Source organism: Psammomys obesus, unplaced genomic scaffold, assembly GCF_907164565.1.
Source record: "Psammomys obesus unplaced genomic scaffold, mPsaObe1.curated_primary_1811, whole genome shotgun sequence".
Lineage (NCBI taxonomy): Eukaryota > Metazoa > Chordata > Mammalia > Rodentia > Muridae > Psammomys > Psammomys obesus.
The window spans coordinates 14,675,152-14,689,666 of NW_026586173.1; the positions used below are offsets into that span (position 1 = coordinate 14,675,152).

The 14,515-nt window shown below is 39.9% G+C and overlaps 1 protein-coding gene across 1 annotated transcript; it reads left to right on the forward strand.

Moving 5' to 3' along the window:
- The first annotated feature begins 2,552 nt into the window (after positions 1–2,552).
- Positions 2,553–3,494, forward strand: LOC129672063 (olfactory receptor 7D4-like). Its single transcript, XM_055601261.1, has one exon. It carries the CDS (start codon positions 2,553–2,555, stop codon positions 3,492–3,494), a length of 942 nt encoding a protein of 313 aa, XP_055457236.1.
- The last annotated feature ends 11,021 nt before the right edge of the window (positions 3,495–14,515 follow it).

Consider the following 14,515-nt stretch of genomic DNA (forward strand, 5'->3'; position numbering starts at 1 on the left):
CAATTGTACATTTCTTTATCTTTTTACCAGTTGGTAAATGCTGAGGCTGTTTCTATTTATTGGATATTATGAATATATCACAGCAATGTGTACTGATGTACAAAGATCTGTGTGATAGAATCTAGAACCTGTTAGGTATATGTAAAAATAGTGTGTATATATATATATATATTAGTTCTATATTTAGTTGGGAAGTTACGGCACTGATTCCCATAGTGGCTGCTTAAGATTACACTACCAGTGAATAAAGGCTTTGCTTTTCTTGTGAACATTTGTTTTCTCGCTGTAGACATTTTGACTGGGGAAGAAACAGTCTCAAAACAGTCTTAATTTCCATTTTGATAAAGCTAATACAGGATTCCTTCAGCTTGAATAATTATTATTTCTAACAGAGGAGGTCCTCCCCTATCAGTGGACTTGGAAAAGGGCAGGGAAAAGATGAGGGAGGGAAGGTGGGGTTGGGAAGGAATGAGGGAGCAGGATACAGCTGGGATACAAAGTTAATAAACTGTAACTAATATTAAAAAAATAAAAAAAGAATCTTACTGCTAAAGTGGATCACATGAATCTTGACAAGAGTTATGGAAGGCAAGCCAAAGACTCTCTTTGTATCACTCAAAGCTCCTGAAAGGCAGGAAGAACCTAAGTATCTTCTTTTTAAGCCAGTTTCTATGTAGCTAAGGCTGGCCTCAAACTTGCTTTTCTCCCACATTAGCCTCCCTAGTGAAGCTTTACAAGTTTGTGGCATGTGCAGTGATTTCTTACCTTCCTATCCAGATTCCCATTGTATGGCCTGGCAGGCACTGGTAATTCCAATAACTGTGAGTTAAGAAAAAGAGAACAAGATGGAGGTGGCAGTATCTAAAGACTTTCTCGGCCAAGAGAAATTCTCTTCTTGGAGGGAGGAAGCAAGACCATGAATGTTGCAAAGGACATTTAAACTCAGAGGACAGCCATACTGAAGCTGAAAATTTCCATCATGAGCCAGAAATGAGTATCTAAACACAAATTAAGGCCTTTAAATGCAACAAACTGAGATAAAGATATAGTAAGCTGTCATTTTCTTTATGTTCAACTAAAAAGTATTAATGATAAATGTGCCTCTTTGTTTGGCTAAACAGTTGTTCATGTTGTTTTCTGTTTCCTGTGGAGCTAAAGATTGAGCTCAAAGCCATACATATGACGAGTACCCACTACCACTGAGCTACAACTTGAGCCCTACTAAAGGGTTTTGGGAATAGGAAAGTGCCTTTAGTTCAACATGGAAACTAGCAGGGAACTAGCTGAAGTGTAGGACTATTATTTAGTGGACAGATATTTGTAGATTAGGTATTTTTTATAGGCATTCTTCTGTACCTGCGGACCATGAAATCCTCTCAGGATGACTTTAAGTCTGTGACTGTTAACTTTCTTCTATGGAGTGGTACAGTATTTGTGTAGAACTTCATGCTCTCTTCTAAATATATTAAATAACTTTTAGGTGACATACACTCTACTAATATAATATAAACATTATGGTAGTTTTTACTGTAATTTTAAGAAACAAACTACAAGAAATATATATTATATATGAAGAATATATATAGTTTTGTTGTTATTTTAATGAAGAAACTATAAGAAGATATATATATATTATTTATATATAAAGAAATTATATGTGTGTATATGAATATTTGGGGCTTTTTCATCTTTATTTTTGTTGTAGGTATAGCTATGTAGCTAAGACTGCCTCAAATTAGAGATCCTTCTGTTTTATTCACCTCAGCACTACAATTAGAGAACTGTGATATCATGCCCAATTTGTTTTCTTCTTGTTTTAGATTTTTATTCTTGCTTTATTCTGTGTCTTTCCTCAAATTGCTGAAGATCAAAATGAAGCTATGTACATGATAGGCAACTGAGATATTTTTGATGTGTGGCCTATTTGAATCCATAAAATCTAGTGCTCATTGTCTAGTCCTGTCTGCAATGCAGGAAATGTGAAATAAAATAGAAAAGACAGTTGCTTCAATCTAGGGAAAAATTTAGAAGAATATAGACATGCAGGGGAAATGTAAATGTATGATGAAGCTCTGAATTGATCTTCAGGGTTAAGGCATATTATGATGGTGCTAGAAGGGTAAATTAGAGAGGACTGGCAACATTAGTGTAACAACAGTGGAATTTCATATAAACATTTTCCAAATATACTTCTTTGTATCAAATGAAACAGAATAATCTGGCAAGAGCATAAGGATAACAAAATGTCTTCAGATTCTACAACCCACAATCGCCTATCTCGATACTGTGGCAATTACTACAAGACAGAGGGGAAATGTCCACGAATATGGGTTCCTTCTCAGAAATCATATAGAAGATTATCAATTACTATCATCCAAGAAAGATGCAATTGCCAAGGCATTGTGAGTAGCGGTTGTAGAAACAGCAGTCTTGGGCAGCAAAGCAAATAAAAACTGAGATAAAATATAATGTTCCATGGATGATTTTGAAATGCATGGTGCATTCTCATTGTAAGTATGCTTGCTTCATTCCAGGCAAAGACTGAAAATTATATGGAACCAGAAAACTTAACAGCTGCTTCAAAATTTATCCTGCTGGGACTTTCAAAAGAAAATGATATCCAACCACTTCTCTTTGGGCTGTTCCTGTTCATTTACGTGGTCTGCATCATAGGGAATCTGCTTATCATCCTGACCATTAGCTCTGACTCCCACCTCCAGACACCAATGTATTTCTTCCTCTCTAACCTATCTTCCACAGACATTTGTTTCATATCCACCACAGTCCCCAAGATGTTAGTGAACATCCAGGCACAGAATAAATCCATCACCTATGAGGGATGCCTCACCCAGATGTATTTTTTCATGTTTTTTTCTGGTTTGGATAGTTTGTTACTTACCATAATGGCCTATGACCGGTTTGTGGCCATATGTCACCCCTTGCGCTACATGATTGTCATGAATCCTCACCTTTGTGGTAGTCTGCTTCTACTGGCTTGGCTAATCTGCCTGTCCTATTCACTGTTGCAAACATTAATGTTTTTGAGGGTGTCTTTTTGTGAGAAACCAGAAATCCCCCACTACTTCTGTGAACTTGCTCAGATCCTCAAGCTTGCCTGCTCAGACACCCATGCCAATGATGTCCTGCTCTACTGTGTAACTGGTTTGCTAGGTATTATTCCTCTGTCTGGGATTCTTTTCTCTTACTGTAAAATAATAAACTCCATTCTTGCCATTTCATCTGCTAGGGGGAAGTACAAAGCCTTTTCTACTTGTGGGTCTCATCTTTCAGTGGTCTCATTGTTCTATGGTGCAGGCCTTGGGGTCTACCTCACTTCTCAAACATCCTATACCTCCAGAGAGGGTTCAGTCACCTCAGTGATGTATACTGTGGTTGCTCTCATGCTAAACCCTTTCATCTACAGCCTGAGGAACAGAGACTTGAAACAGGCTCTTAGAAGACTTTTTTATAGTGTAGGAGGTAGGTCCCAGTAAGATACTAGACGGATGGACACATATATCCAGTGTGATGACTAGTGTATTCTGGCACAAGTTACATTCTTCTGTATTCTTAAGACATAGAAAAGAAACACTACTCATGCAGTGCAAGAATAAAATATTCCATGACAAAAGATAAATGTGAAACAACAAAAGTGAATCATAAGTAGCCAGTTACTAGACTCCTTATGCAAACAATTTCACACACACATACGCACACACACACACACATAAAAGCATGGGGGGGTCAAGTTAGAAAACACAAGTAAAAAGAGAGATACAACATATACCTACTCATCATTGGCTCGCCTTCTCTAAGTCATTGTCTTCACCACAATGCTTGCTGGACAACCTTTTTTTCTTTTAACTTTTAACTTTATTTATTTAGTTGTTCACTTTACATCCCAATTGTAGTCCTCATCCTCTTCTTCCCCTGGTCCCACCCTCCCTCCCTCTCCTTCTCTTCCCTCTCCTCCACCCCTCAGGAAAACCCACCCCACTAACCCACCCCAGCACTTGCCTCAGGACTGAGCACAACCTCTTTCGTTGTGGCCTACCTTGCATAGAGAAGAGAAAATGTAGGAGGGGACATTGTCGAGACAATATTTTTGTTTTAAACACCGATTTCTCCTAAACAGAGAGCAATTGTTCCACAATTTTTACTTGAGTATAAATTAATATATCCCTTCCTTTCTTGCAAACATACTGTGAAAAGATACTAAATTTTCCCAGGTTGTGAAAGTACGAAGTTAAAGGTAATACTACATTGAAAAAAAAAAGTCTGCTGCTGTCTTTATTTTGCTTGAATCCTGACTTGTTTTTAATTAGTCATTGTTCTTTGTCAATAAAATTACTAATAATGGCTTAACCACAAAAACTGAACATTAAGCAAAGGATTATGGACAACCTTTTTCTTTGGTTTCTGTCTGGAATAGGATTATACTAAAAATGTCTCAAAATGGCCTTTTTCCCCCCCTATGAAATATATTTACTGAGCCTTGCTTTAGTTATTATTATCAGTCATGATGGTGTAGGGCTTTTGTTTACTGTGCAAGAATCCCTGAGTTTGATTTCCTGTACCCCCAAATAAAAAGTAAATGGTGGTTGCTACTGACCTCTGCTGAAAAGTCCATTGTAATTTTGTTTTAAGACAAAATTCTGGGGCTAGGGATGTGGTTCAAAGGTAGAGTCAGTATAAACATCTCTCTCCTTCATACACATGCACACACCCACACTCAATCTGTGCACAAAGAAAGATATATGATATATTATATACATACGCATATATCAGCATATTTTAATAAATATGAAATTAAAGCACAAACTGCCTACCAGTCATAAAGTGGAGGCAGAAAAATAAAAAATTCAAAGTCAGTATGAACTGCACAGCAGTAAATACAGCCATACAAAGTAATATGCTTAATACCGTCCTTGCCTAACCACGCTTTCTCAAATCTTCACATTTGTCTTCTTTTCACAAACATGAAATAGAAGTTGCATTGCACTCATGAACTTACAATAGCTATGGCTGGTTACACAAGGTCAGGCCAGTCAACAGTTCAGCACGTGGGGGAGAGACTTTTGAGGCCCCACCGCAAATTGAAGAGCTAATGGCAGCGTTGACAAGTGGTGTTAGTTTTAATCTTTCTTTGGAAGCTTGGGCATTGGTAGTTTTCTCATGCCTAGATTCTCCACACCAATGGCCATGTGTGCAGTACTAAGTGAAGACAATGGGTTATTTTAAAAAGGGACCTGAATGTATAGAGGAGACATGTAGGGGAGGATTTTGTGGTGGGAGTGAGAGAAAGGAGTTGAGGATCGTCTAATCAAGATATAATTTACAAATGTATGAAATTGTTAAACAAATAAAATGTTTTAAAAAACATAACTTAAAAGTAGCCCCAGATTAGCTAGCCTGATATGACTACCTGTCTGGTGCCATGTAGGTCTGGTAGAGCACAGCATGCCTATGATTATCCCTGCCCAGTGCCATAGTGCATGAGTGGGGCATAGAACTCCTGAGAACACTTCTGAGATGAGCCCAGACACCCAGGGACCATTGGTGCCACTAAGAAGAGCAAGTAAGTGGTGGAGAAATGGAACAGAGAGATAAACAGAAGGATGTGGGCATAATAAAAAGAGGCAGAACCTAAGACTTGGGCATTATGGGAGAGATGGCCCTGGGGGCATAAGAGCAGGAGAGTAGGAGAGCTGACCTCATCCCTTGCCAGCTGCAGTACTTGGGAGAGAGGACTCTCATATTTTGGTAGTTGTGGGTGAGGCAGCCTGAGGGACTAAGCATAGGAGAGCTGGCCCTGCCCCTCACCGACTGCAGCACTTGGGAGAGTGATCCCTGTACCTTGCCTGGGAAGCATAGGAAAGCTGACCCTATATGTGGGGGTTGCAGGTAAGCTGGCCCCAAGGACATGAGTGTGGGAGATCTGGTCCTGCCTTTTGTCTGCTGTGTGGTGGCATTGGTGAGGGAGAGGTCCCTCTCCCTTTTACCATTGTTCCCTGTGGTGGGTAGGATAGCTGGGCCCTATGGTCTCACAAAAGCAAGGAAGCAGTCCCTGTCCCTTACCTGGTCAGCACAGTAGACCTGACTGTGATGGCGGGGGTGCAGGAGTCTCTGCCCTAAGAGTGCAAGCATGGGAAAGCTAGCCCTTCAAGTTGTCTGCTGTGCTGCAGCATGGATGAGGGAGGGATGCCCTCCCCCATCCTTTCCCTTTGTCTCCTATGCCAGGTGGGAGAGCTACCTGCTCTGGAGTCATGAGATCTACACCTGCCCCTCACCTACTGCAGCCCTTGAGGGAGCAGGCCCTGCATCTGGCCTGGACAGCAGAGTAGAGCTGGTTCTGGACATGGGGGTTGCAGGTGAGCCAGCCCCATGTTCTGACCACGTCAGACACCTCTTAGGCCCAGACCCAGGGCTTTGAATTGGCCCACCCTGACATCTACCCTATCAATGAACTGCTGGAATTCATGAAGGGCCAGTCATAGAGATCCAAAACTACAGGATCTCCATGACTGAAGGCAATAACAGGATATCCTGAAGACGTTCCAGTGAGATTCCAGGATTGATAGAGTAGCAGATGCCAGAGGCCTCATACCAGACAATAAGTATTTTCAACGAACACTTGCAAGCACGGAAGTGTAGACAAAGGAGTATATTGCAGGATGCAGTATGACATACTGCAGCTTCTAAGTTTTTTTTTTTTCCTCTGGGGACAGGTTGCAAGAGTAGAAGGTAAGAAAAAGGGAAGGGGGAGATGAATAGGATTGAGGTACATGATGTGAAATTCACAAAGAATCAATAAAAAGTTTTAAAAAATGTAGTCTTGTACAAGGATTCACCTGGATCAATGTACCAATATATGTCTTTAACTTAATAGGAAAATGCTCTGGAATGTAATCCACAAAAGTGAAACTTGCCCTGAGTTGGCTTGAGGAATGCTCACACTTGGTGAGAAGTGGGGATAATTTTAGCAAAATCAAAAGTTTTACTTGTATCTTTATCACTTATTAAAGAATTTATCATCTCTAAGCAATAATTATTGGATTGATTAAAGGCTCAGCATTATGGGTCTAATACATAGACACTTGGTAAGTGGCAGGCATTTTTGTGAACACTTTGTAAAAGTGGGCAAGGGTTAGCTCTCTCCAATGGGGTAAGTCTAAAGTTGGCGCCAATAATTGGTTGGCCGTTCCCCCAATCTCTGCTCCATCTTTATCCCTACCCTTCTTGTATTTGGGGCAAATTTTGGGTCAGCAGTTTTATGGGTGGGTTGATGTCCCTCTCCTTCTGCTGGAAATCCCACGTGACTACAGGAGGTGGCAACTTCAGGTTCCACATTCCCCTTTATTAGGAGTCTCAGCTAGGGTCACTCCCATAGACTCTTGGGGAGTTTCCCCAGTCTCAGAGATGCTCCCACCATATTTTCTCTTCTCTTTCTCAGACACTCGCTTCCCTCTGTACCTGGTTCCCACCCAAATCCTTCTCCTCATCCCCTCTTCTACCCAGTTTCTTTCCTCCACATACTTCAGATTTCTACTTTATTTCACTTCTGACTGAGATTCAAGCATCCTACCTTGGACCCTCCCTGTTTCTTAGCTTTTTGGGATCTGTGGACAATAGCATAGTTATTTTTTAGCCTGTACTTTATGGCTATTATCTGCTTATAAATGATTACATACTATGCATGTCTTTCCATGTCTGGGTTACCTCACTCAGGATGATATTTTCTAGATCCATTTGTCCACAAATTTCATTTGTTTTTAATAGCTGAATAGTATTACATTGTGTAAATGTACCACAATTTTTGTATCCATTCTTTGATTGAGGTACATCTAGGTTTTTTTCCCCCCAGTTTCTGGCTACTACAAATAAAGCTGCTATGAACATTGTTGAGCAAGTGTCCTTGTGGTATGGTGGAGCATCTTTTGGGTATATGCCCAGGAGTGGTAGAGCTGGGTCTTGAGGTAGAACTATTCCTAATTTTCTGAGAAAGTGCCAGATTGATTTCTACAGTGGTTGTACAGTTTACATTCCCACCAGCAATGCAGTAGTGTTCTCTTGCTCCACATTCTCACCAGCATGTGCTGTCACTTGAATTTTTGATCTTAGCTATTCTGATGGGTGTTAAGATGGTATATCTCAGGGTCATTTTGATTTGCATTTCCCTGATGACTAAAGATGTTGAACACTTCTTTAAGTATATCTCAGTCATTAGAGATTCATCAGTTGAGAATTCTATTTATCTTTGTAATCCATTTCTCAAATTGTGTTATTTGATGTGTTGGTGTTTAATGTCTTGAGTTCATTATTATTATTATTATTATTATTGGATACAAGCCCTCTGTCTAATGTAAGGTTGGTGAAGATATTTTCCCATTCTGTATGTAGGCTGCCATTTTACCTATTGACAGTGCTCTCTGCTTTGCAGAACTTTTAAGTTTCATGAGGTCTCATTAATTATTGATTTTAGTGCCTGAGCTGCTGGTGTTCTATTCAGAAAGTTCTTTCCTGTACCAATGTACTCAAGGCTATTCTCCACTTTCTCTTCTATTAGATTTAGTGTATCTGGTTTTCTGTTGAGGTGTTTGATCCACTTAGATTTGAGTTTTGTGCAGGGTGGTAAATATGGATCTATTTGCATTTTTCTACATGCAGGCATCTAGTTAGACCAGCACCATTTGTTGAAGATCCTCTCCCCCAAACTCCCACGTTGTACGGTTTTGGCTTCTTTGTCAAAAATCAGGTGTCCATAGTTGTGTAGGTTTATTTCTGGGTCTTTGATTTGATTCCATTGATCCACTTGTCTGCTTTTATGCCAATACCATGTTTGTTTTTTGTTTGTTTTTTGTACAGGGTTGTTTTAGATATCCTGTCTTTTTAATTTTTTCATATGAAGTGGAAAATTACTCTTCCATGGTCTGTAAAGAACTATGTTGCCATTTTGATAGAAATTGCACTGAATCTGTAAATAGCTTTTGGTAAAATGGCCATTTTTACCATGTTAATCTTATGTATCCATGAGCATGGGAGATCCTTTCATCTTCTAGTGTCTTCCATTTCTTTCTTCACAGATTTAAAATTCTTGTTATACAGGTCTTTGACTTCCTTGGTTACAGTTACAGAAAGATGTTTTATATTATTTGTGGCTATTGTGAAGGTTGTTTTTTCCCCTAATTTCTTTCTCAGCCCATTTATCACTTGTATAAAGGAGGGCTACTGTTTTTTTTTGTTTGTTTGTTTTTTTGTTTTTTTGAGTTCATTTTGTATCCAGCCACTTTGCTGAAGTTGTTAATCAGCTGTAGGAGTTTTCTGAAAGGAATTTTGGGATCGTTTATGCATACTATCTTATCATTTGTACATAGTGATACTTTAACCTCTTCCTTTCCAGTTTGTATCTCCTTGGTCTCCTTTAGTTGTCTTATTGTTCTAGTTTGAACTTCAAGAACTATATTTACTAAAGTACTATATTGAACTTGAGTACTAAATTGATAGAGAAAGGGGCATCCTTGTCTTGTCCCTAAGTTTAGCAGAATTGTGTTAAGTTTCTCTCCATTTAATTTGATGTTGGCCATTGGCTTGCTGTTTATTGTGTTTAGGTATGTCCTTGTATCCCTGATCTCTCCAATACTTTTAACATGAAGTGGTGCTGAATTTTGTCAAAGCCCTTTTCATCCTCTAATGAGATGATCCATGGTTTATAAAATACTAGCAACTGAATGAAAGAACTGAATCAAAGAATACCTCCAAGCCATCATCCACCATGATCAAGTAGGCTTCATTTTAGGGATGCAGGGATGGTTTAATATATGAAAATCCATAATGTAATCCACCATATAAACAAACTGAGAGAAAAAAGCCACATGCGCAGACTGTCTTCTCAAGCTGTCCTTTAAAGGCATGTTGTACGATTTGAGCATGGCCAGAAGTCAGGCTGGCCTCCTTCTGTTAATGTAATGAAGATTAGTTGGAGGTCAATGCTAGTGAACAAACATTAGCAGAGACATTTGCTTAGCAATCCCAATCTTCAATTATGATACAAACATTTTCTACACTTTCTGAAAGGCCTGGTAAGTACAATACTTATCTTCCAGTCATATGGAAGAAACACTCCTTTGGCTAAATTTTACTTTTTGTAACAAGTCCTAAGCAAGACTTTCCCCCTTTATTGAAAAAGTTTTTTTTAACATAATATATTCTGATTATCATTTTTGCTCCCTTTATTCCTCCCAACCAAATCTACACACCTCTGTCTCACATTAGAAAACAAACAGGCTTCTAAGGGATAATGATATAATAATAATAATGCTAAACATTAGATAATATAAAAATAATAAAAAGCAAATAAACAGAAAATAGAAAAGAGCTCAAGAAAAAACACAAGAAGCAGATTCAGAGACCCACCCATTTTCACACCAAGGAATTCCATGAAAAATACAAAACTGGAAGCCAGGTGTGTGTATGTATGAGTGTGACCTGTAGCGTAAAAATAAAAAGAGAAAAAAAATGCAATTTAAAAGAATAAAAGGCTCAGACAGGACACTGTGAGACAAAGAACTTTCAAAGATGTAGTTAGTATGTTTCCTGTTTCAGAAGTATTCTCTCAGGCAATACTTAGAGCTTGTAAATTTATTCTGCTCTAGAAATAAAGATAAATAAAGAACACTCACTAATTATCATCTTCTGAGGCCCTTAGATCTGGTTATAACTAGGGTCTCAATGGCTTTACAAAGGATTTAAATCTCAAAAAAGGGGTGTCTGAATCAGATGCCAAGTTTCCTTCCACTGTGAACTGTTTCCTTCCCATTTCTATATCATTTCTACAGCAGCCTCCAAATGCTGGACTCCAGTTAAGTGCTTGTGCAGATCTGCTCATTTCACCCGTGAGCTGCACCACAGCATCATGTTAACCTATTGGGGAAAAAGTATAAGGGGTAGAAAAGAAAACCAGTTTGCTGAAGTTGACCTTTGATTGCTCACAGAAAAACTGATGTATTCCCTAACAAAAGCCACCATAAAAGCATGATCTGCTTGTACTCAAGCAAATGACTGGTCATCCAGAGAACAATGAGGGACAATAGGCAAATCTCAAACGTTTTGGAGACTGTCTTGATAGTAGTGATGGTTTTATAGGCAGAGATCTTTTTTTAAAAAATTTTTTTATTAATTACACTTTATTCATTTTGTATCCCCCCATAAGCCCCTCCTTCCTCCCCTCCCGATCCCACCCTCCCTCCCCTTTCTGCATGCATGCCACTCCCCAAGTCCACTGATAGGGGAGGTTCTCCTCTCCTTTCTGATCTTAGTCTATCAGTTCTCATCAAAAGTGGCTGCATTGTCCTCTACTGTGGCCTGGTAAGGCTGTTCCCCCCTCAGGGGGAGGTGATCAACAAGCAGGCCAATCAGATTATGTCAGAGGAAGTCCCTCTTCCCATTACTAGGTAACCCACTTGGACACTGAACTGCCATGGGCTACATCTGTGCAGGGGTTCTAGGTTATCTCCATGAATAGTCCTTGGTTGGAGTAGGAGTCTCTGGGAAGTTCCCTGTGTTCAAATTTTCTTGTTCTGTTGCTCTCCTTGTGAACTTCCCGTCCCCTCCAGCTCTTACTATTTTCCACTTTTTACATAAAATTCCATTCACTCTGCCCATCAGGCTCAGCATCTGCTTTGACAGTCTATACTGCAGAGGGTTTCAGAGGCCCTCTGTAGCAGGTTCCGAGGTTGTTTCCTATTTTCTTTTTCTTCCTCTTTGCCTTTCAGGATGGGGATTGAACATTTTAGTTAGGGTCCTCTCTTTTGCTTAGTTTGTTTAGATGTACAGATTTTAGTGGGTTTATTCTATGTTGTATGTTTATATGAGTGAGTATATACCATGTGTGTCTTTTTGCTTCTGGGACAACTCACTAAAATGTACCAAATTACATGCTTTAAACATATGTAACTTCTTATATGCCAAAGGTATCTCAGTAAAACTATTCACTCTCACTTAGACTTTCATAATGTAAACAAAATGGCTCCTGGTAGAGTGCAATAAGAATGGCTACCAATGGGCTGGGGACAGTGATTACTGCACGCTTGGAACTTTGGGTTAGATCCCCAGCATTGTGTGATTGGGCACAGTGACATGGACTTATCACCCTAGCAGTTGGAAGGTCGAGGCAGAAGGATCAGAAATTCAATAACATCTTGTCCTCCTCATCGACAGTTTGATGCCAGCCAGGGGGCTACAAGAGACTTTGCTAAAGGGAGAAAAAGACCCTTCTCTACATTTACTCTTCCATGAGACTGAACAGTAGTCCAACCTGCAGTCAGTCATGTTGGATGGCTCTGATGGGGGTAAACAAACTGACAGAAGCAGGTATCTGAAGAGCAGTGTAGCTGTGACCGTCTGTGGCTCTCCACAAAATATTAAGCAAAGGCTACACTATCACTAGCACACCAATATGGACAGGTGTGCACCCTGTCCGTCTCTCTCCAGCTCTACAGTATAGTCTTTCACTCCTTCTTTACATCAACAATGTGATTTCTTGAAAACCTTCCCGTTATCTTTGCATTCAGAACTGGCACACTTACTCAACTGTTTCTCTTATTGGTTGGCCCTTTTCCTCCCCCACTACTTATGAGAAAACCCTCACGCATGCTGGTCAAGTGCTTAACACACTTATTCCCCAGCCATTTCTCTTTACTTTTAATAAGCCTCTTACACCTAATGTTTGTATCACATCTCCAGGACACTGACATCCCCAAGTTCAGCATTCCCTCTTTTGGGTCTCCTGGATGCTTCCTAATAGTGAACTTATTTATATTTTTTACCTCTAGTCTTTACTCTGTTAAGGAAAAGGCCACGCTTTATTGGTTTTTCTTTCCCCAAAGCTAAGTGTAAAGAATTTAACTGATACTCAGTATGTGTTCATACAGAAGTCCCCAGAGAGGGAAAAAGTTCAGCTTGACTAGAAGTTAGATTAATGTTACAGAAGACAGAGGTCTCAGGAATAATAATAATAATAATAATAATAATAATAATAATAATAATAAACCACAGCAACACTACATTAGCCTTCGATTAGAAGTTCTCCCCAGAGCAAACATGTAAAGTGCTCTGTTTTGAGAACTAGCAGGGAAGGGCAATGAGATGCAAGAGCCCTGTGCCACTTAAGTACCTGTGAGAATTGATTAGCCCTGCCTGCCCTAACTGAGGTGAGGGAGGGAGAAACTGAGCACAAGGGAGAAACAGTATTGCACTCCCACGTCTCCTAATTAAACAAATGGCTCAGTTTTCTTAAAGCTGAGAAAGTGTTTTCTTCCATTAGACCAAGCCTCTGGGATATACATATTTTTCTCAAACATTAGGCAAGAACCAGTAAGTGACTGTCATTCTTTCACTAATGAGGTAAACTTTTGACTGAGGCTCACTAAATAGTCAGCACTTCTTTTCAGGGAGATACAATTCTTTATCCAGCTACACACACTCCAGAACTGTGGCAGACTGTTGAGTGGAGAAGGCATAAGGGGACTCCTGACAAAAGAAGATTCTCAGAGCTCTGTTTTTTTATTTTTAATATTAATTACAGTCTATTCACTTTGTATCTCAGCTGTAGCCCCCCTCCCTCCCTCCCAATCTCACTCTCCTTTCCTCATCTCCTCTTCTGCCCCTATCCAAGATCACTGATAGGGTAGGTTCTCCTTCCCTTCCATCTGACCCTACCCTATCAGATCTCATTAGGAGTGGCTGAATTGTCTTCCTCTGTGGCCTGGTAAGGCTGCTCCCCCCTCAGGGGGAGGTGATCAAAGAGCCAGCCACTGAGTTCATGTCAGAGACAGTTCCTGTTTCCCTTACTAGGGAACCCACTTGGATACTGAGATGCTATGGGCTACATCTGTACAGGGGTTCTAGGTTATCTCCATGCATGGTCCTTGTTTGGAGTATCAGTCTCAGAAAAGACCCCTGGACCCAGATTTCTTGGTTCTGTTGTTTTCCTTGTAGACAGGGAGCTCCTGTCCCCTACAGGTCTTTCTATCTTACCCTTCTTTCATAAAATTCCCTGCACTCTGCCCTAAGTTTGGCTATGAGCCTCCACATCTGCTTTGATACACTGCTGGGTAGAGTCTTTCAGAAGCCCTCTGTGGTAGGCTCCTGTCCTGTTTCCTGTTTTCCCCTTCTTCCGTTGTCCATTTGCCTTTCTGATTGAGAATTGATCATCTTACCCTAGGTCCTCCTTCTTGCTTAGCTTCTTTAGGTATGCAGATCTTAGAATGTTTATCCTATATTTTATGTCTAATATCCACTTATGAGTGAGTATATACCATGTGTGTCTTTCTACTTCTGGGATACCTCACTCAAGATGACCTTTTCTAGATCCCACCATTTACCTACAAATTTCATGATTTCCTTGTTTTTAATTGCTGAGTAGTATTCCTGGGACTTCATGAAACTGAAAAAAACTTCTGGAAAGCAAAGGACATTGTCATTAGAACAAAACAACAGCCTACAGACTGAGAAAGGA

What these genes read in the sequence shown, in the direction of transcription:
- LOC129672063 (XM_055601261.1), top strand. Translation starts at nt 2,553, where the DNA reads ATGGAACCAGAAAACTTAACAGCTGCTTCAAAATTTATCCTGCTGGGA.